Source organism: Pristiophorus japonicus, chromosome 1 (genome assembly GCF_044704955.1).
Source record: "Pristiophorus japonicus isolate sPriJap1 chromosome 1, sPriJap1.hap1, whole genome shotgun sequence".
In the NCBI taxonomy this organism is placed as follows: Eukaryota; Metazoa; Chordata; class Chondrichthyes; family Pristiophoridae; genus Pristiophorus; species Pristiophorus japonicus.
In genome coordinates, this window is record NC_091977.1 from 369,725,356 (window position 1) to 369,748,292 (window position 22,937).

The following is a 22,937-nucleotide window of genomic DNA, read 5'->3' on the forward strand; positions in this document are numbered from 1 at the left end:
TCAGGGATGCTCAAGGGGGCAGAATTAGAGGAGCTCAGAGATCTCGGAGAGTTGTGCGCCTGTAGGAGATTACAGAGATAGGGAGGGGTGAGGCCATAGAGGGATTTGAAAAAAAGGATGAGAATTTTGAAATCGAGGTGTTGCTTAACTGGGAGCCAATGTAAGTCAGTGAGCACAGGAGCGGGACTTGGTGCGAGTTAGGACATGGGCATCCGAGTTTTGGGTCACCTCAAGTAGAATGTGGGAGGCCAACTAGGAGTGTGTTGGAATAGTCAAGACTAGAGGTAGAGAAGGCATGGATGATGGTTTCAGCAGTGGATGAGCTGAGACGGGCTATGTTACAGATGTGGAAATAGGCGCTCTTAGTTTTCCTGTGGATAAATGGTTGAAAGCTCATTTCAGGGTCAAATATGAAAGCAAGGTTGCGAACAGTGTGGTTCAGCCTCAGACAGAAGTTGGGGAGAGGGATGGAGTCAGTGGCTAGGGAAAGGAGTTTGTGGTAGGGACCGAAAACAATGGCTTCGGTCTTCCCAATATTTAATGAGAGAAAATTTCTGCTCAACCAGAAATACATGTCAGACTAGCTGTCTGTCAATTTAGAGACCATGGAGGGGTCAAGAAAAGTGATAGGGAGAGGTAGAGCTGGGTGTCATCCGCGTACGTGACTGACGCTGTGTTTTCGGATGATGTCATCAAGGGGCAACATGTAGATGAGAAATAGGAGGGGCCAAGGATAGAGGGGGACACCAGAGGTAACGGTGCAGGAGCAGGAAGAGAAGCCATTGCAGGTGATTCTCTGGCTACGATTAGATAGATAAGAATAGAACCAGGCGAGCGCAGTCCCACCCCGCTGGACAATGGTGGAGAGGCATTGGAGAAGGATAGAGTGGTCAACCTTGACAAAGGCTGCAGACAAGTCAAGAAGGACGAGGAGGGATAGTTTGCCTTTGTCACAATCACAAAGGATGTCATTTGCGACTTTGATAGGAGCTGTTTCGGTACTTTGCCAGGGGCAAAAACCTGATTGGAGCGATTCAAACATGGAGTTGCAGGAAAAATGAGCACGGATTTGGGACGTGACAAAATCTTCAAGGAATTTAGAGAAGAAGGGGAGCTTAGATATGTGTTGGTAGTTTGCAAGGATGGAGCGATCAAGGGTTGTTTTTTGAGGAGAGCGGTGATGACGACAGATTTGAGGAAGAGGGGGACAGTACCTGAGGACAGAGAACCGTTAACAATGTCAGCTGAGAAGGGAGCCAGAAAAGAAAGTTGGGTGGTCAGCAAATGGTTGGAATACCACTAAAGTAACATAAGAAATTAGGCAGCATAATTCGGCTGCAAATCCAAGATTAAAATACGCTTAGCTGTTCACTTGATAGATTTAATATTCTACCTTTCTATGGGCTCAATTTTCCCCAATGCCGTTTTTTGGCATATTTCAAGAGTTATGCCCATTTTCTTTGGCCCTGACAACTCAAAAAAGTAACTTGCAAGTTTCCCCATTCTAATTTTTGAAATTGGTGCCATGCAGCCTGTCCTTTAGCTTCGGCGAATGGAGCCTACTGTCTGTGCTGAAAAAACGATGCTCACCCCTTCTGCACATGCGCGAAAAAGAAAATTATGTTTTTTACGTGACTGCCATGGGCACACATGCCCAGTACACCTCCTGGTCTGCATTCAGCCATTTTTTAAGAGCCACTTGTGTGTGAGAAATTTGAGTGCTGTGTGAGAACTTTAATTCTGAGTGAAAAAATCAGAGCTGCAATATGTAACACGGCTCAAGGACTAAGAATTTCTCACAGGATGAAGTGGAGGCACTGGTCACTTTAATTGAGGCCAGATGGCACCAGCTGGACACCAGCAGAGGTCACATAAAAGTTACATCAAAAGAATGAAGAAACGCTGGAACCAACTTGCAGAAGATTACTGTGCAATGGTGATCACCCCAAAGTCTGCAGGCCAGTGCAAAAACACCCCATGGCAGAACTTGGTCAAGTAGTTAGTGTAAGTAATATTTTCATTTATTCACTGGAATTGCAATTGTGTGACCATCTGTACGTCCCACCCAGCAGAAAGACACCCTCTCTAAAAAGTTATACTTTCATCTTTGCAGAGGAAGGTGGCACACAACAAAAGAGAGAGAACTCGAACAGGAGGAGGCCCGGCAAATCTGCACCCACTGACACACTTGGAAGACAGGGTCACTGCTTTGATGAGTCCGCCCTGGAGAAAAGCAACCACCACTGCACAAGCTGGGCCCACACTCGAAGGAGAGGGTAAGTCCTGCAAATTCCACAGTCTGGCTTTACTAAAGGTCAAGTACTGCGCGGGCTAGCCATGCTTCGGTTCATGGACATGTTCTCCATGAGCTACACTTTGGTTGATGCAAAGTGCTATGATTCATCGTGGTCCTTCAAATCAGCCTGCTGCCTGCGCTATGGTGCCTACTCATGCCACCCACCCTGCCCCCTCCTCTGCTGCTAACTATTTGTCTGTTCTGTTATATTTTGCAGAACTTGAGGCCAACCCTGATGAGGATGAAGCTGATGCAGAAGAAGATTCAGACATGGACGAACCTGAAGAGGAGAACATCTTCCAATCCCACCTTCCAGACCAAGAGCACGGGGGTGAGGAGGAGGGGCAGGGGGACGATGAAGCCCCCACTGTTGTACTCATGCTGGAGGAGATGCAGGTGCTGGCCATTGAGGTGCCAGCCCCTTTCCTAAGTGGTATGAGTGTTGGAACATTCTATGGTTTCACACAGTTTGAGGCTGGGGATTCCAGTGGGGTGCAGCGAGGCACACCCAGGGCCCCACCGTCCCAGGCTGTGGGGTCCCAGTGGGATGCAGCGAGGCACATCCAGGCCCCCACCATCCGAGGTTGCAGGTTCCAGTGGGATGCAGTGAGCCACAGGGTGAGGAGGGAAAGGAGAGCTTGACTGCGCTCTCCTGAGGTGCAAGATCTAACAGATGTGGTTCAGATGACGGCAATGGGTGTGGAGAGCATTGACCGTACGCGACCGCTCCTGGACACTATCAGTGGGGTGGGTGATGAGGTATAGAGTCTGTCGGGACAAGTAACAACACTCTCAAGAGAAATGGGAACACTGTCCGGGCATATGAGGGAGGGAATGTCGCAGGTAGCTGATACACTTGTCGGTGAAAATGAGGGAGGGAATGTCGCAGGTAGCTAATACACTGTCAGTGAACATGATGGAGGAATTGTTGCAGGTAATTGAGACACTGTCAGGACACATGAAGAAGGGAATATTGGAGTTAGCTGCTACAATATGGGAACACGCCCAGACCCCGCGGCCATTGACGGAATCAACTGCCACTCCCACTCGAATCCCCAGACCAGCCTCTGAAGAGGCCCAAGCTGGGCCCTCCACATTACCGCCTGCCCACGCCCCCCATGAAGAAGTGCGCATTACCCGAGCTGCTCGAAAGAATAAGCTTGGTACCAACCCGAAAAACGCTGCGCCACCGCCTGCGGGCAGGGGTGGAGTCAACAAGACCAAGCGCAGTGGGCGGTCTTAGAATAAGGTGGAGGAGAGATGGGTGCAGCCTTTCTTTACTGCTGCTGTTGTTGTCGTTACTGTTGTAACTGTTCTCAAATTAAAAGTTTTTTGTAAGTGATGTAAATTTGCAAGTTTAAAAGTTTGTAAGTGATCTTAACTGAAAACTTTAAAGTTTGACATGAGAATATTTTTATTAAAGTTAAGTTAAGTACAAAAAAGTGTTAAACTTTTGAATAAAATATATTTTAAATTATAACTGAAACATTTCCATTATTTGTTCCATTTTGAACTAAAGAAGTAACATTTCTATTATTTGTTCCATTAACACAACACAACATTACGGAACAGGTCCAAGCAGTAAACATGGTCCATTTGGAATAGTTGCCACTGAGCCTTCAGGCAGCAAAGCGTTCACGGATGAGCTGCTGGCGCAAGTCTCCAGCAATCAGTAAAGGGGTACAATGGCCCACCCTCCTCTGCCATCGTGCTCCAGGTTCAGGTAGTTGCATGGCTTCTTTCTCCTCCTCCTCCTCCTCCTCTTCCTCCTCATCAGCAGCCACTCTCACCTCAGGTGGGTCTTCTATTACCAGCTGCTGCTGCCTCATGATGGCTAAGTTATGCAGCATGCAGCACACAACAGTGAACTGACCGACAATCTCAGGGGAGTATTGCAAGTTGCCTCCGGAATGGTCCAGGCATCGGAAATGCAGTTTCAAGATGCCAATGCCAATGGTGCTCTCTATTATGCTGCGCGTCGCAATCTGCGACATGTTGTATCCCCGATCAACTTCCATCTGGGTTAGGTGTAGGGGCACCATGAGCCAGGTGATGAGGCCATATTCTTTGTCTCCAAGCAGCCAGCTCTGCCCTTTATAGTGCAATCAAGCAGACGCAACATGTATTCATGAAGGGGAAATCATGTTTAACTAATTTACTGGAATTCTTTGAGGATATAACGAGCATGGTGGATGGAGGTGTACCGATGGATGTGGTGTATTTAGATTTCCAAAAGGCATTCGATAAGGTGCCACACAAAAGGTTACTGCAGAAGATAAAGGTACGCGGAGTCAGAGGAAATGTATTAGCATGGATAGAGAATTGGCTAGCTAACAGAAAGCAGAGAGTCGGGATAAATGGGTCCTTTTCGGGTTGGAAATTGATGGTTAGTGGTGTGCCACAGGGATCGGTGCTGGGACCACAACTGTTTACAATATACATAGATGACCTGGAAGAGGGGACAGAGTGTAGTGTAACAAAATTTGCAGATGACACAAAGATTAGTGGGAAAGCGGGTTGTGTAGAGGACACAGAGAGGCTGCAAAGAGATTTAGATAGGTTAAGCGAATGGGCTAAGGTTTGGCAGATGGAATACAATGTCGGAAAATGTGAGGTCATCCACCTTGGAAAAAAAAAACAGTAAAATGGAATATTATTTGAATGGGGAGAAATTACAACATGCTGCGGTGCAGAGGGACCTGGGGGTCCTTGTGCATGAATCCCAAAAAGTTAGTTTGCAGGTGCAGCAGGTAATCAGGAAGGCGAATGGAATGTTGGCCTTCATTGCGAGAGGGATGGAGTACAAAAGCAGGGAGGTCCTGCTGCAACTGTATAGGGTATTGGTGAGGCCGTACCTGTAGTACTGCGTGCAGTTTTTGTCACCTTTCTTAAGGAAGGATATACTAGCTTTGGAGGGGGTACAGAGACGATTCACTAGGCAGATTCCGGAGATGAGGGGGTTACCTTATGATGATAGATTGAGTAGACTGGGTCTTTACTCATTGGAGTTCAGAAGGATGAGGGGTGATCTTATAGAAACATTTAAAATAATGAAAGGGATAGACAAGATAGAGGCAGAGAGGTTGTTTCCACTGGTCGGGGAGACTAGAACTAGGGGGCACAGCCTCAAAATACGGGGGAGCCAATTTAAAACCGAGTTGAGAAGGAATTTCTTCTCCCAGAGGGTTGTGAATCTGTGGAATTCTCTGCCCAAGGAAGCAGTTGAGGCTAGCTCATTGAATGTATTCAAGTCACAGATAGATAGATTTTTAACCAATAAGGGAATTAAGGGTTACGGGGAGCGGGCAGGTAAGTGGAGCTGAGTGCACGGCCAGATCAGCCATGATCTTGTTGAATGGCGGAGCAGGCTCGAGGGGCTCGATGGTCTACTCCTGTTCCTAATTCTTATGTTCTTATGTTCTTATGTAGTCATTCCTCTGGGCATATAGTGCAGCAGTCACCTGCTGAATGCAGATATGTGTTGCATGTTGAGAAATGGCACACACATCCCCAGTTGTGGCCTGGAATGATCCAGATGCATAAAATGAAAGTGCAGCTGTAACCTTCAACTGAAAAAGCAGTTATCCTGACACTTCTAGCGTGCAGGCCTGCTTTTACTAACTCCCAGATCTCGGATACAACTTCTTTGCAGAAACACAGCCTTCCCACACAGTCTGCATCACTCAGGTGCAGGCATGAATGCCTGACTTGATATACCCGATGTGGGTAAGGTCTCCTGCCCATCATCCTACGTGCTCTGAGGTTCCTCATGCGATGATGTCTAACCAATCTTCCATTCCACAGCACCATCATGCCGAAAGCTTGCACGAGGTATGGCATTATCAATATTGCCCCCATAATTAAATTGTAGCTTTTGTAGAATTTACCAATATCTCGCAAAGATTCCAGGTACCTTTCCCCTACAGAGGAGAAAAATCCCTTTCTGGGCTTTTAAAATGAGTTTAAAGGGCCAGACGAAGCCTGCGGGGGATAAAAGGGGATGCATTCATGGAGACCCTCCCCCCCCCCAGTGTTTGGACTCATAGGAAAGGGAATTCAAAATGGACCTAAATTACAGAAGCTTGAGATCCCCTAAACATCTATGGGAAGGAGCATATCAATTTTAAGATTCTACAACATTTTGGCTGCGAAAAAGAGTTACCAAATACAGGAGGTGGGGCCAAATTCATGTATTAAGGATCCCATACTGTCTGGGGGAACTATTCACCCCCTAAGAGATAATCGAATTACCCAATCAAGCACAATGGAAATCATGGTCAGAAAAACTAGACAATCCTAAAACAATGCAAAACCAGTGATAGCACATTCACACACCCTAAGCGAGTTACTGCTGACAAAGGAGACATTTGAAAATCAATGGAAGACAGTTTAAACCGAGCCCAAGAGATTTAATGGGAGATAACGGAGCCTTTTTTTGGGATATATCTATCCCCCAGTTTTACAAGAAAAGACGAGCAGAACTCAAACTAGCAGAACACAGAGACTGGAACACAGAGACAGACACAAGCAGCCAGAGTGAAGAAATGGAGTCGTGAAGGAACCTACAAGAAATCGTCAAGGACCGACTGAACACAAGGCCCACGAAATGGAAGGTTGTCAGCAACCAAATTGACAAACCCGGGCCACCACAACCAGCGAAACCACCAACCAAAACCAACTCAGTAAAAACCGAAGAATCAACATTTATTTCCACTCTACAATCTACTTCTGAACAACCCAACGGGTGAGAAATTACCAAAAGGGACGAACTGAAACTATTCCTGACCAAAGAAAGTGGGTACATCCGAAACATACATCCGAAACGCAACTTAGCGCATCAACAGATGCACCCCAACCGAAGACTACGCAGTCCGAAGTCCTCTCCTCCGTCCGGGGTACGGCTCGCCTAGAAGGCCAAGTGCAGCGAACCCCGAAACTGTGATTCACCGGCAACTGTCTAAAGGGGTTGGTGAGCATAGCCCCTGAACCCTCAGAGCTATAACTTCGTTAGTTAGGGGAATTGGGAGGGGGGAGGCTGGGATAACTTGTGTAAATGTATCTGCATTCTCCTTTTTACCCCATTTAGAGTTTAAGCTGTATTCTTTTCCCCACAGGCTGTAATTTGACATTTTATTCAATGTGTTGTACTCTTCAGTGTGTATTGGTCTGTGTGTGTTATTAAGGGTGTGCCTTTTACTTTTTAAACACAATAAAGCCATACCTGCTTCCTACCTTGAAACCGATTGTCTGTCCAAGTCTGTCACAGTCCCTTCATAATTCCAGTGTCTAGAACCAAGGGTGTGGGAGCGATTCGGAACCGCTCATATAAGGTCAGAAGGGAAAGCTAACCCCCTGCAAACCATCCCTTACACTTTGCAACAAGCTCAAAACAGCAGGACAAAGCACGCAAACGTTCTTTCCTCTCTCTCTCTCCCCAAGATCAACGCCCGAGTATGGACCACACCCTGGTCTGCACATGTACAATAGGCTTGCTTAGAACGGGAAGCTAGGCATTCAATTAAGACATTTGGGACCACAAAGTCTAATTCTTTAATTTTTGATTTTTTTCAAAGCACCAGCCCACCACCGACCGAATGTCTCCTCACCGAGCTCAAGGGTCGGCCAGCAGAATAGTTCCCTTGCCCGGACACAGGCACCCCCTGCCAGGCTTCTTTTGAAGCTGCTGTATGTCTAAGGGTCCTCATCCCTTCAGTTCGGCTTCCACCCCCTCCCCGGGCTTCTTTTGAAGCCGAGCCCCGAGCCTCTATGTGCGGGTGAGAGAACGATTCTGCCAACCGACCCTCAAGCCCGGTGAGGAGACGTTTGGGGTAACATGGTACTTTGAAAAAAATCTAAAATTAAAGAATTGCATTGGACTTCCATTTTCTCCCTTTTGACTTTGAAAAAATTAAGTTTCATGTTGCATATTCTTTGTCTTCTTGACTCCCTCCAAAGCTTTGCATAAAAACAATGGCGTCTTTCTGTGCTGATTTTTTAATGTGCACTGGTTTTTCTTAAGTGCCCAGAAGGTTTTTCAGGAGTGGTCACATACCCAGTCCTAGAAAAATTGTAAGTTGGCGCAGACATCAGGTTACGCCCCTATGATGCAAAAAAATACTAACCTTAAAAAATCGTACCTAACTGAGTTACGCTGGTGCAGAAACTTTAGAGAAACTTGGATATTTTAATTTACGCCAAAAAAAGCAACACACGCCAAAAAAACGGCGCCGATAACTGGGGAAAATTGAGCCCAATGTCTGCAGAGATCATACGCACTCTCCTGCAGTTCGAGCATGAAAATTAAATTGGCCAACTGGTTGTGCTGTGTGTTTGCACACATCAAGCTGAGTGCAATGTATGGCGAGAGAGAGCCAACAGGATAATTAAACGCATGTGCCAACTACGCATGCAATCAAATTAATATCTGTACTATGACAAATTCTTCAGATGTATAAGGGATAATTTGCTTTATCACACCTGTGTAGGCTGTTTTGGTGGAAAATATTTGCTTTATTTGCACAGTTGCTGTATCACAATGACCGAGTGATATAATCTGATAGTTTTGGCTACATTTTTAGCTTGAAAAACGAGTTCTAAAATTCTGCAAAAAAAAATTTAATAAATAGCAGGTGCAATATCTTGTTCTTGACTTCTCCAGTTAGCTTTTCTTCTGGAAATCAATATTCTACTTCACAGGGAGGAAGTGACTATCTTGCACCCCCAATGCAACAGTATTGGATTCATAGACCCAGATTTAAACTTAGGCTTCTTCCAAATTTATTCTAGTCTGACAATGTGCAAGGGAAGTGTCTTCCCACTCTACAAGCACATCTCTTGATATGTGAACCAAGAATATTAATAATACCTCTGGAGTCACTGTTATCCTCTGAATTGAGGATAGTGTAGTTGCAAGTGATTAAGTGAGAGAGAAAATTCTGGGGTGGGAGAGAAATAACCCAGTAAGATGCACAAAGAGCAACCTCTCATAAAGATCTCAGAGAAATCACAAATACCTACAAAAAGTAAAGTAAATGGAAAACTATTGTTTCAACATGTTGAGGTGGAAGGTGTATACAAGAAAGCAGTCATTTCTGAAAATGTCTCCCCAATTGAAACTGGCCCATGGTTCACACAAGTGGAGTATTGCTGTTGCTAACTAATATATTTTGTTTCTGTTTGCAAAGCACTGAAAAGGTCTTTGCTGCAATGAAAGAAAAGAGCATTCCAACACCTTATTGCTTGTCACCTAAAGTTATCTCAGCTTGTTTGCTTTTATCACAATGTATATCCAAATAGTCCTGATTATAACATCAATTCCAAGCCACCAAGAAACTCCTACAATACATCTATGCCACACAGCAATAAACTTCCACAGCTCAGCAATAAACTCACATAGCATTTCTCATTCCCAGTCATGAAACTATCAATAGCAGTAGTGTCCTACAACATTATACATCAGGTGGACCATTCATTGGATCAGAGTGTGGAATTAGCAGGTATAATATCTGGAGTATTCTTTTCACCATTACTGGTTTATTGTTTGTTATTTTACAGGTCTCAAATCTCTAGGAATGACCGTCGCTCTATGTTATGAAGAGGTTGGCTTACTCCTCCTTTTCCTGTCCGTGGGCATTTCTATCTTCTCAACAGTGGAGTATGCTGTGGAGCACACTGTCCCAGAGACAACGTTTTCTAGTGTTCCCTGTGCATGGTGGTGGGCAACAACATCCATGACCACTGTGGGTTATGGGGATATCCGACCCGAAACTACTATCGGGAAGATAATTGCTTTTTTATGTATTTTGACTGGCATACTGGTCTTATCATTACCCATAGCTATTATAAACGACAGGTTTTCCTCTTGTTACTTTACTCTGAAGATGAAAGACGCAGCCCTTCGACACCGTGATGCTTTGAAGAAGCTCACCAAGAATTCAGCTTTTGATTCTGTGGTCAACATTAATTTGCGAGATATTTATGCTCGCAGCATTATGGAAGTGTTACGGATCAGGAACAGAGAAAGGGCAAGTACCAGAAGTAGTGCTGGCGATGACATGTGGTGACCTACCTGGTTACTTTTTCCAGTGTTAATTAATGTAGCGTATAAGACTAAAGCTAGCCAGTTATTTATAAGCCTTATGAAAAGCTGCAGTATCTCAAAAAGTTGCTCAGTATACTGATCTCAGAAACAAACATTAAGATTTTTGGTCCTAATTTCAATCTAAGTCTTACTGAAAACACCAAAATGATTTGTAAATTTCAATAACTGTACTACCACTTGTGATGATATCTCTCTGACGGAAACCAGCCTGTTCATAGTCACAAGATCTTGGATTTTATTGACAGATTTACAAACAGTTTCTGGTATTTGCAAGACTGCTTTTGTAATCTAACATATCTGTAAATAATTATTTGAGGAAGTTGCAGTGTCCTCGTAAAGTAGCCCATAAATGTTTTCAAATTTAAAATTGTTCAATTTTACTGGGCGTTTTAACTGGGAATGAACATCCACAACTGAGATGAACACACACTGAATTAAATAGATCCAAGATTACGTTTCTGAACTATTTATTATATATCTGTTATTTATTGGAATTTTTAAATGAATCATTGTTAGCATTTTACTTTGATGTCTTCATGTCTAATATTTTCAGGAATTGTTTATTAATAGAAGATAGTTTTGTACTAGAATTTATAAACCAGCACAGATATCAAAGGTCTAATGTAATACCAAGTACTATCTATCTGTCCTTTGTTCCGTGACTGCTGAGTGCATGTGTTAACCCTCGACCAAATGCTGTAAATCAAAAATAAATTATCTAAAAGTAAACTGCGAGACATAATAAACTCTCTGTGCAGGTTGAAGCTTGTATTAGAAAACACGTTTTGGAATTTGTAAAATTGAATAATGATGCGAAGTAATGTTACATTGGCTGTAAAATACATCTGTACCTTCCAGAATTTGTTTTTCTTGGTCTGAATAAAATAATTAATATGCCATATTTCCTGTTATCTTATCTGAAATTAAGAATGCAAAAAAGTTTTTTTTTTGCAAAAGTAGAAGAGCTTCAGATCAAGTGAAGTTGGACGCCATACAAAAAGCTTTAAAGGCATGCGCCAAAATACATCTCAATCATGCATTCTGAAAAGGATGTCATAAAATTACAACCTAGCAGGTTCCCACATATTTTACATAGGCTAGGTGGTCTCTTGTGACATTGCACATAGGTATTCTGAGGTCTGGAGCATGGTTGTAATCTTTAGTTGCGAACCTGGCCTGTCATTCCTCTTTTGACTGGTCCGTGGGGTGAATGTGTCACCAAGCAGAATCAAATCGACAATCGAGCCTCTTTATAAAGGGGTGTAAACAAAAAGGTCCGATTTTGATTGGTAAATTAAAATCCTAAATTATGATGTTGTTGGCCGGGTCGATTATATACTCCAGTCCCTCCAGAGCCTACTGGTCGTGGAAAGCCTCATGTGTAAAAATAAACACCGCGTGCTCCCTCTCTCGGTACACCTAGGCACGGACACAGCCATGGAAAAGAGGCAGGCAGTCGGGATGGGCAGTACCCTAGACCATGCACTGCCTGGACCTTTTGATGGCCACCTTGGTCAGGCCCAGGAGCAAACTCATGAGAGATCCTCTGACTTGCCCACTCCACTCCTCCTCACCGGGTAACCGAAGATCAGGAGCATAGGACTGAAGTGCAGTCAGAAGTTGAGGAACAACCCCTTCAAGTAGTGGAAGAGGGATTGCATACTCTCAGGCTCCACATACAGGTGGAAAATTGACTCTTCCAAGCCGCAAAAGTTCCAGGCGGCCTGGGAGTCCCTGAATTTGTTTAAAAACCTATTGCACACGATCGCTCAGTGCAACACTCTCCACACCAAATCCTGGTCTGTCTTTTCAAGGCTGTTGCTCATATAAACCCTGTGGGAAAGTAATCTGCATAGATCCTGAGGTCAATTAAAGGCTAATTTACAGTAGAGGAACAGGATAGCATGCTGGAAATCCTAAAGAAACTAATATTGAATAAGGACAAAACGTAAGCAAAATAACAGTAATGAAAAAAATAATGGCATTAAAGAGCGACAAATCCCCAGGACCGGATGGTTTCTATCCCGGGGTTTTAAAGGAAGTAGGTGAGCATATTGCAGATGCTGTAACTATAATCTTCCAAAGTTCCCTCGATTCAGGAACCATTCTTTTCGATTACAAAATTGTGCATGTCACTCCATATTTAAGAAAGGTGAGAGGGGGAAACCAGGAAATTATAGACCAGTTAGTCTTAACATCTGTTGTCGGGAAATTACTAGCGTCTATAATTACGGATAGGGTATCTGAACACCTTAAAAATGTTTAACTGATCAGAGTAAGCCAGCATGGAAACGTAAAAGGGAGGTCATGCCTGACAAACTTGATTGCATTTTTTGAAGAGGTGACTAAAGTAGCAGACAGGGGAATGTCTATGGATGTTATTTATATAGACTTCTCGAAGGCATTTGATAAAGAGACCGTTAACTAAAGTTGAAGCCCATGGAATTAAAGGCAAGTTATTGACCTGGTTAGGAAATTAGCTGAGTGACAGGAGATAGAGTGTAGGGATAATGAGTAGGTACTCTACTTGGCAGGATGTACTAGTGGCGTCCCAGGGACCTCAACTGTTGGGACTTCAACTATTCACCGTATTTATTAACGACTTAGATGATGGGATAGAAAGCCACATATTCAAATTTGCCATTGACACAAAGATAGGCGGCACTGTTTCAGTGCAGATGAAAGCATAAAATTACAAAGGGATATTGATAGATTAACTGAATGGGCAAAATTGCGGCAAATAGATTTAAATGTAGACAAATGTGAGGGCTTCACTTTGGACCTAAAAAGAATAGAACAAGGTACTTTCTAAATGGTGAAAAGCTAAAAATAGTTGAGGTCCAAAAAGACTTGGAGGTCCAGGTATATAGATCTTTAAAATGTCATGAACAGGTACAGAAAATAATCAAAAAGCTAATGAAATGCTGGCCTTTATATCTAGAGGACTAGAATACAAGGGGATAGAAACTATACAAAGCCCTGGTTGTGCTGCGGCTGTACAAAGGCTTGGTAAGACCACATTTGGAGTAGCTGTGAGCAGTTCTGGGTACCACACCTTAGGAAGGATATATTGGAGGAATGCAGCATAGGTTTACCAGAATGTGTGTCTGTCTATTACTGGTACCCCTTCGTTCACCTCAGTTAAATTGCACATTCAGCCAGCCTGACAACTTCAAACTGCATTCTGAAGGTTATAAGAAAATAAGAACATAAGAATTAGGAACACGAGTAAGCCATCTAGCCCCTCGAGCCTGCTCCGCCATTCAACAAGATCATGGCTGATCTGGCCGTGGACTCAGCTCCACTTACCCGCCCGCTCCCCATAACCCTTAATTCCCTTATTGGTTAAAAATCTATCGATCTGCGATTTGAATACATTCAATGAGCTCGCCTCAACTGCTTCCTTGGGCAGAGAATTCCACAGATTCACAACCCTCTGGGAGAACAAATTCCTTCTCAACTCGGTTTTAGATTCGCTCCCCTGTATTTTGAGGCTGTGCCCCCTAGTTCTAGTCTCCCCGACCAGTGGAAACAACCTCTCTGCCTCTATCTTGTCTATCCCTTTCATGATTTTAAATGTTTCTATAAGATCACCCCTCATCCTTCTGAACTCCAACGAGTAAAGACCCAGTGTAATCAATCTATCATCATAAGGTAACCCCCCTCATCTCCGGAATCAGCCTAGTGAATCGTCTCTGTACCCCCTCCAAAGCTAGTATATCCTTCCTTAAGTAAGGTGACCAAAACTGCACGCAGTACTCCAGGTGCGGCCTCACCAATACTCTGTACAGTTGCAGCAGGACCTCCCTGCTTTTGTACTCCATCCCCCTCGCAATGAAGGCCAACATTCCATTCGCCTTCCTGATTACCCTCTGCACCTGCAAACTAATTTTTTGGGATTCATGCACAAGGACCCCCAGGTCCCTCTGCACCGCAGCATGTTGTAATTTCTCCCCATTCAAATAATATTCCCTTTTACTGTTTTTTTTTCCAAGGTGGATGCCCTCACACTTTCCGACATTGTATTCCATCTGCCAAACCTTAGCCCATTCGCTTAACCTATCTAAATCTCTTTGCAGCCTCTCTGTGTCCTCTACACAACCCGCTTTCCCACTATTCTTTGTGTCATCTGCAAATTTTGTTACACTACACTCTGTCCCCTCTTCCAGGTCATCTATGTATATTGTAAACAGTTGTGGTCCCAGCACCGATCCCTGTGGCACACCACTAACCACCGATTTCCAACCCGAAAAGGACCCATTTATCCCGACTCTCTGCTTTCTGTTAGCCAGCCAATTCTCTATCCATGCTAATACATTTCCTCTGACTCCGCGTACCTTTATCTTCTGCAGTAACCTTTTGTGTGGCACCTTATCGAATGCCTTTTGGAAATCTAAATACACCACATCCAACGGTACACCTCTATCCACCATGCTCATTATATCCTCAAAGAATTCCAGTAAATTAGTTAAACATGATTTCCCCTTCATGAATCCATTGTTGCGTCTGCTTGATTGCACTATTCTTATCTAGATGCCCCGCTATTTCTTCCTTAATGATAGCTTCAAGCATTTTCCCCACTCGACGTTACATTAGCTGCTTTCCAATCCGCTGGTACCTCCCCAGAGTCCAGAGAATTTTGGTAGATTATAACGAATGCATCTGCTATAACTTCCGCCATCTTTGGGATGCATTTCATCAGGACCAGGGGACTTGTCTACCTTGACTCCCATTAGCCTGTCCAGCACTACCCCCCTAGTGATAGTGACTATCTCAAGGTCCTCCCTTCCCACATTCCCGTGACCAGCAATTTTTGGCATGATTTTTGTGTCTTCCACTGCGAAAACCGAAGCAAAATAATTGTTTAAGGTCTCAGCCATTTCCACATTTCCCATTATTAAATCCCCCTTCTCATCTCCTAAGGGACCAACATTTACTTTAGTCAATCTTTTCCGTTTTATATATCGGTAAAAGCTTTTACTACCTGTTTTTATGTTTTGCGCAAATTTACTTTCGTAATCTATCTTTCCTTTCTTTATTGCTTTCTTAGTCATTCTTTGCTGACGTTTAAAATTTTCCCAATCTTCTCGTTTCCCACTAACCTTGGCCACCTTATACGCATTGGTTTTTAATTTGACACTCTCCTTTATTTCCTTGGTTATCCACGGCTGGTTATCCTTTCTCATACCGCCCTTCTTTTTCACTGGAATATATTTTTGTTGAGCACTATGAAAGAGCTCCTTAAAAGTCCTCCACTATTCCTCAATTGTGTTTCCAGTCTACTTTAGCCAACTCTGCCCTCATCCCACTGTAGTCCCCTTTGTTTAAGCATAGTACGCTCATTTGGGACACTATTTCCTCACCCTCAATCTGTATTACAAATTCAACCATACTGTGATCACTCATTCCGAGAGGATCTTTTACTAGGAGATCATTTATTATTCCTGTCTCATTACACAGGACCAGATCTAAGATAGCTTGCTCCCTTTGGCAGGTGCTAATGTCCAATCTGTCAGTGCCATGCTAACTCTTGTCCCTTCCCGCTAAGTCCTTCTTAGCACCTAGCCCTGCAAAAGATATCTCAGACAATAGTGAGTTAGAGGGGTCTATACATGGTGAAGCACCCAGCATAAGTGAGCACAATCAGGAAGTGGTGTCAAGGACAGCCAGGAGATGCCTCGCCCGTGGATGAGGTCCTCTCCCAGCACTGCTCAGTAGGACAGAGATGCGGTATTCAGGGGTCCAACATTGAAAGAAATACTCCTTGTAGCACACAAGTAATTGCATGAGATATTGAAACGCCTGCCAAGGAGTTGCCACATCACGCCTAAAAGTATGAAAAAGTCCACTTTCAGCTTATGTACTGTCATCCCGCTTGGCATCACCACTCTGCATTCTGATATGGACATGTAACCACCTCCAGGGACTTTGCAATTGGGATCCCACAACAAGGCCAGAATCTTACCAGCCCGATGAGTGCAGGTTTGGAGGCGGGCCCATTGTCAAAATGGCCGTGATTGACAGCGGAGTGGGATCCCGCTCTAACCCCGCCTCCTTGTCAATTTCTAAAGTGTCAGGTCTGGCTGCGGTTCACAGACCCGACACCAAGCAGCAGGCCAGTCAATTGAAATCATTAAGAGGTAGTTTAGAGGAATTTTAAAAGAATTTTATCAGGTACTTACCATTTTTCCAAGTTTTTCAGCAGCTTCCTGATGTTTGGCCTTCACATCAGGTAAGTGTCTCGGGTTCTCAATGACTCTCCTTTGCTTTAACTTGTTGACAGTTGCAGAAGTGGTATAAAAGCTACCATTTCACAGTTGTTCACTTTCCAATCTCAGAGTCTGGAGCCTTCAGGATTTGGAAGACATTTTGAGCTGTATGCAGTTTGGAAGTGTTTGGAGTAAACCCTCTATCCACTGTTGCCTCCTTGGAGCAACCTCTCTCATCCTTGACAGATCGCTTCTGTCATCTCAACTTCAGCTGTCATCTATTCCAGCAGCATCGGTGCCCTTGAGAAAATCTTACCTTGGTCCTCAGAATACCACCTCGATCAACCCCAACACCAACATCACTAAACACACCAGCACCACCACCAACAACAGCAAACTTCTTCGCAATCACATGATACTCCACAGGACAAGGGCATCAGCACCCGACCACATTGCTGCCCGGGACACCAGGGATGGCCACACCATGGCCAGATTTACTTCACTTCATGCTGTACACCCTGGCTGCCACATGATGTGCCAGGTTGGCACCACCCCACATTGGCACCATAAAGCATCCCTGCAATGACCAAGCCATTGCTTCAGACTCATCGCCATTGCAGGGGGTACCCTTAAACATCACCACTCACTACAACTCACTAAGGCACTTCCAAAGGTTCACACAAATCTGTCCAAGAACACAAAGTGTTCAAAGTAAAGATTTCAATGTTTGACAACACATTCGCAGAAATTCTACATGAACATTGGCTAAAAGACCCAAGTGCCTAACCGTACGTGTTGTTAGCTGGTATGATTGGACAAGGATGATGATGAGTGTGAGGTGTGGGTAGTGAGATGGGGTGTGATAATGTAGATAGAGAGGGATGGGTAGAGGTGCAAGGTACGTTTGTGTGTGTAAGGATGTGCAGGAGCAGGGAAGACAGAGTGATGGGGATGTGATAAGTGGCACAGCAAGATGATGTTGGTTGAGTGTGGCTTTGCAATAATGTTTCCTGATCTACTGAGATCATTAAAAGGTTTGCGCCACTCAGCCTGGTCCTCCTGACGACATCCCTGCTTGTGCCCTCCTGTGCAATGTGCAACCAAGCTGCATTGGTCTCCTGGGGAGGGTCTCTTCCCTTCCAATGGGTGCTGTGTTGCGACTCCCTCCATAAGCATCTGGAAGGAGTCATGGGAAAGCTAGGGTGCAGCCTTGCACCTTTGTGCAATGCTTGTCAGTGTTTGCAGCTCCTCAATGCTGTAGAACATTGACATTACAACTGAATGTGGCCATGGTCCCTTTCAGGAAACCAGCTGATGATGCATCATCAAATGGCATCTTCAGACCAGCTTCAGTTTAATTGACCGGGAACCTTACAGGGCGGGCTTAACAAGCCTCATCAATGGAAGATTATTCATACAGTACAGCTGGAGCGAGGAGCGCATTCGTCACCCGTCACGTCCCCCAGCCTTCCCTGTCTCGCTGCAGTTGGTGAGATCACGGCCCAAGAATCTGAGTCACTAGCCTTTGCAGCTCAAACAGATGCCATTCAGACTCTGGGCTCCACCTTGGAAAGACTGGTGGGCAGCACTGAGAGGAGCAGTCAGCGCACCACTGATCTCCTCAAGCCTACTCTCCCGCAGGTCAGTGGGATTCATGAGTCAGTGTCCCATGGGAGTGGGAGTGGCACTATGGGAATGGTACCTGTTTGCCTCCCTCAGGATGTCAGCATGTCTGGACTCTCGCCGCCACGTCAACCAATGCCCAGGATATCAGCAGTACCGGAGGTGCGACAATCTGAAGCTAGGTCCTCACAGGCTCTAGCACCCAGAAGTCGCCAGCCATGAGCATCTCAAAGGTCCCATTATGAACAACTGCAGCCTACCATCAGTTTTGCTGAGGTCAGTATGGGAGCAATTTGCAGTAGTAGTAGTTAGTAAACCTTTAAAGCAAGGCACCATGGGTTGACACTTAGGTGAGAAATGAATTCAAAGCAATTGTTATACTTGCTATTAAATTAACCACCTCTGTCACATTGGCACTTTGGTCTGCAGTAAGATTTCATAGCACCTTCTGAGTCTGGATTATCAGTGTGTCATCAATAATAGAAGTTGATTGAATGTTTTGCATGTTCTTTAATACAGGATTAAGGGAGTGGTGAAGAATGTAACAAGGACCATGAATGCCGAGGTGTTTTGTGTAATTTTCAGAGCTGGAAAATGAGTAGGTCACCTGATAGTAAATTGGATTTAGAATGAAAATATAATCACCAAACAGATTTGCTTATTTTATATACATGCATGTTTAAGAGAGATGCTATTAGATTTTGAATTAATATACTATGCAGAAATACTATTGAAACACTTGAATTGTGGCTGGTCTTATAACACTAAGGGCGGAAATTGACACTTTCTTTGAAACTTGTGACAACCGGAAATCAGTGTCCACGCCAACTTTTCGTGTAATGGCTACACTGATGACTGACAGCGACGGACACTACACCTCGCCCAACTTCCGTCCCTCCAGTGTGCTTACCGCCGCATTTCTGCCCCCATTATAAGCGACTTGCGGTCCGTCTGAAAAATAAAAGCCGAAGAGTGGAATTTCACTCAAGAGGCTACCTCAACCACTACGGCGGCAAAACACGAGGGGCTAGATTTTACATTTTTGTGCAGCTTGCCCAAAAATGGGCGGTATTTCTGGCGTGGGCGGTAAAAATGGGTTTTCAGATCGCCCAATCTCAAAACCCCTAGTCTCCATTTTTTAAATTGGGTGTTACCGCGAGCAATATGAAATGGACAGTAGCGTTAAATCTCTCTGACCTTCTGCTGTAACGTGTCGCCGTCCTTAGCAATGGCATGGCAACGCTCGATTCCCACGATTCAGGAGGTCAAAGGTCATCATGACATGCGCAGAAGAGGAGACAGAGACAGAGGGAACTGAGAGGGACTGAAGGCATGTGTGGATGTAGCGTGGCTGATTTGGGAGGAAGGAGGGAGAGTTTAGAGCTTTAGAGCAAATTAGGGAAACAAAAATTAGTTGTTACCAGCCACATATTTGCCCGAATTTGACCTATAATGGAGGGAGAGGAGGAGGCATCACAGCACACTGTGGAGACTGACGCTGGCGAGAGCGGTGAGCTGGGAGAGGAGCACGTTGGAGGGCGCAAAAGAGCGAGGAGGTTCTCGGATGAGGCAAATGCCTCCCTTCTGCAGGAGGTCGAGTCACACTGGAGTGATTTGACACAGGGAGGGCGTGGGAAGTCCACCCCAAAGTCCTATCAGAAGATATGGGCCGAGATAGCAGAGGTGGTCTCATCGGCAACCAAAGAGGTGCGTGAGGGCAACCAATGCCGCAAACGATGGAACGACCTTGTGGGATCCGCAAGAGTAAGTATTACATTTATTTACATGTACTTATATATTTATATAATTTGATTTGTAACAATCATGAGTGACTATAATCAGATGTGAGGTCTTTCACTTTTACCGGGAATGTTTTACTCAAAGCCTGCAGTCACGGTGCACGTCTTTAGTTAAAGAATGATAATTATCATAATCATCATGATTACATCTGTCATATATGTTTGTATCAATCTCTGTGACAGTACCTAGCAATGATATCACGCAATGATCACATGCCATGTCGTCCTGTCACCTTTTACAGAAGAAGCTCTTGACGATGAGGTCTGTGCAGAGGCGAACGGGTGGGAGGCCACCAGTCCCCAGCAACATCACTGAGATGGAGGAGCGGGTGCTCGCACTCATGGGGAAGCACCCCCGGACAGCCACACAAGCATCTGCAGACCCTGAAGTGAAGCGACGTGAGTAAAGTTTACACCATTGCGTGATGTAAAGTCAATAGATGCCACACCCACTTATATCCGAACAATCATATATGATAGATGATTTCTAAAATTGTCCAAGAAATAATGCTGGCCTAATGAAAATCATTGTAATGCAAATGTGTTGATGGTCATGAAATGTGATGTCTGTAATGATCTTGATAGCGGTGGTGCTTTTGTTGTGCACCTTGTGACTCTAGCACCCCCTTCTCCTCTAATAATTTCAGTTGTGTTTTGCAGCTCAGCCAGCAGCCCGGCCCCAGGCAAGACCACAGAGGCCAGAAGGTGGGGGCACGGGGCTGGACTCGGCGGACGATCCTACATCTGGTGAGGAGCTCCGATTCTCGCCCATCAATCCACTGGGTCTGTTCTCTACGGATGAGAGCACGGACTTCGAGGAACCTGCATCGCCACGCTCCAGAAGTCATTCCACCCCAAGGCCATCTAGTGCTCCTCCAATCATTCCCACCTCCAAGCTGGAGGTACCAGCCCCAAGTACCTTGCCACAGGGCACCCCATTTGCCTCCAGGATGGCGTTGACCCCGCGGAAGTTTCGTGGACGCGGCAGGTCTGGTCCACGAGTGCGACATGAGAGCGGAGAGATGGTACAGTTGTCCAGGAGGACTGTAGACATTGGTGACCAGCTCCTTGATGCATTGGGGGGCATATCCCGACAGCTGACCACCATGACTGAGTACGTTCCGCGAATGGCGGAGATCCTGGAGGCGATAGCCAGGAACACTGCTGACACAGGCCTCCCAGTGGTCCCGGAGCGTGGCACTCCACCTCTAGGTTCCGCACCACCACTGCGAATGACAGACGAGAGGCAGGACCAAGGTCCTGCTTCTGGATCCGAGAATATTTCCCCCTTGGCAACCCCCTGCTCCTGTACTAGTGCAACCACAGCCTCTGCCTTTATCACCCCCAATGAGGCACCGCCTGAGGAGCTCTTCGGCCAAGCAGCGTGGAGCGAGGAGGGGAAGGGGTAGAGGTGGGGAGAAGAAGGGGAGGGGGGAAGGAAAGTGAGGTGCATGTCTGCAGGTGATGGCTGTGTTATATCTCCATCTGGGTGTATGCAATTTGTTGTAATATATGGGTGGGGGGGGGGGGTTTCCACCCTCCTGCTTTGCCTTTGTATTCTGTGTTGCTGGGCATGTTGACCATTTGATTGATGTCAATGGTGGAAAAAGTGGGGTGTGGGCGGGGGTGAGATGTTTTTGCCCGTGATACTTATGATTTCAGACCAATGTTGGTCTAAAAATGTTTTTATTGAACATAACCTTGTTGCGCATTGTCTCAGATAGCTGGACCATTATACACTGGTGATTCCTTAACATGAAAGGGTTAATAACTTTAACTGGCACCAAGGTGATGTCTGAGCTGCACACACACAGCAGTGTGTCAGCATTGTCACTCACAGCAACGTTCTTTCAGGCAAATCGTTCAGATATCAGCTCCTCACGTAAGAGTCTTTGAGCTATGTAGCCACCACAGGCCCTTTCCTGCGGTCTGGAGGGGGGCGTGGGCATGGTTGCATAGCCAGCCTGATTGTCTGTCCCTAGGTCAGCGTCCAGCCCCTCGTTCTTCTCTTCCTCTCTCTCCTGAGGTGGACTATCAGTCCCTTCAGGCAATTCTTGGCCCCTCCTGATAGCCAGGTTATGCAGCATGGAGCACACGACCACAAATTTAGCTACATGCTCAGGGTTGTATTGTAGCTCCGCTCCTGAGTGGTCCAGGCATCTGAAGCGCTGCTTAAGCACAGTTATTGTGTTCTGGACCACATTGCGTGTGTCTCTGTGGCTCTGGTTGTATCGCTTCTCGGCCTTAGTGTGGGTGTCACGCAGGTGGGTCATCAGCCAAGTGGCTCATCAGCCAGGTGGCTAGGCCATATCGGTTATCACCAAGAATCCAGCATTGTCCTTGTGGCTGACTCTTAAAGATATCAGAGACAGTGCTCTCACACAGGATGTGAGCCTCATCGAAGGTGCCCGGACATTTGGCATTCACTGCCATTATGATCTGGTTGTAGTCGACAACTAGTTGGACCTTCAGGGAGTGAAATCCTTTTCTGTTACAAAAAAGCTCTAGGTCCTGAGAAGGTGCCCGCATGACGATGTGAGTGTTCTGTATTGCTCCCTGCACCCTGGGGAACTTACCAATGTGGTAAAATGCTCCAGCTCTGTCAGTCTGAGCCTCCATAGTCATGGGGAAGCTGATAAAGTCCATCCTTCATGTGTACAGGGCCTCTGTGACCTGTCTAATGCAATGATGGGTGGCATGGTGAGACAGAGGAGAAATCTCGACTGCGGAGTCCCGAAAGGAACCGGACGCGTAGAAAGACAGTGCTGCGCTGCCCTTGACCTCGATCGACACTGATGTCCTGATGGCAGGTTGCATATGTGGCCTGATGAGCTCACATATTTCATTGATCACCACCTTGTGGAAGCGTAGTCTCCGAAGGCAGGTGTGCTCGGACATGTCGAGGTAAG

General features: G+C 45.4%; 1 protein-coding gene across 1 annotated transcript in view; it reads left to right on the forward strand.

Annotated features, from left to right (window-relative positions):
• Positions 1 to 10,359, forward strand: part of kcnv1 (potassium voltage-gated channel modifier subfamily V member 1) — a 42,404-nt gene extending 32,045 nt beyond the window's left edge. The window contains exon 2 of the mRNA XM_070874998.1: positions 9,851 to 10,359. Coding sequence (XP_070731099.1) covers positions 9,851 to 10,359 — 509 coding nt within the window. The remainder of the gene's footprint in view (positions 1 to 9,850) is intronic.
• Positions 10,360 to 22,937: the final 12,578 nt, after the last annotated feature.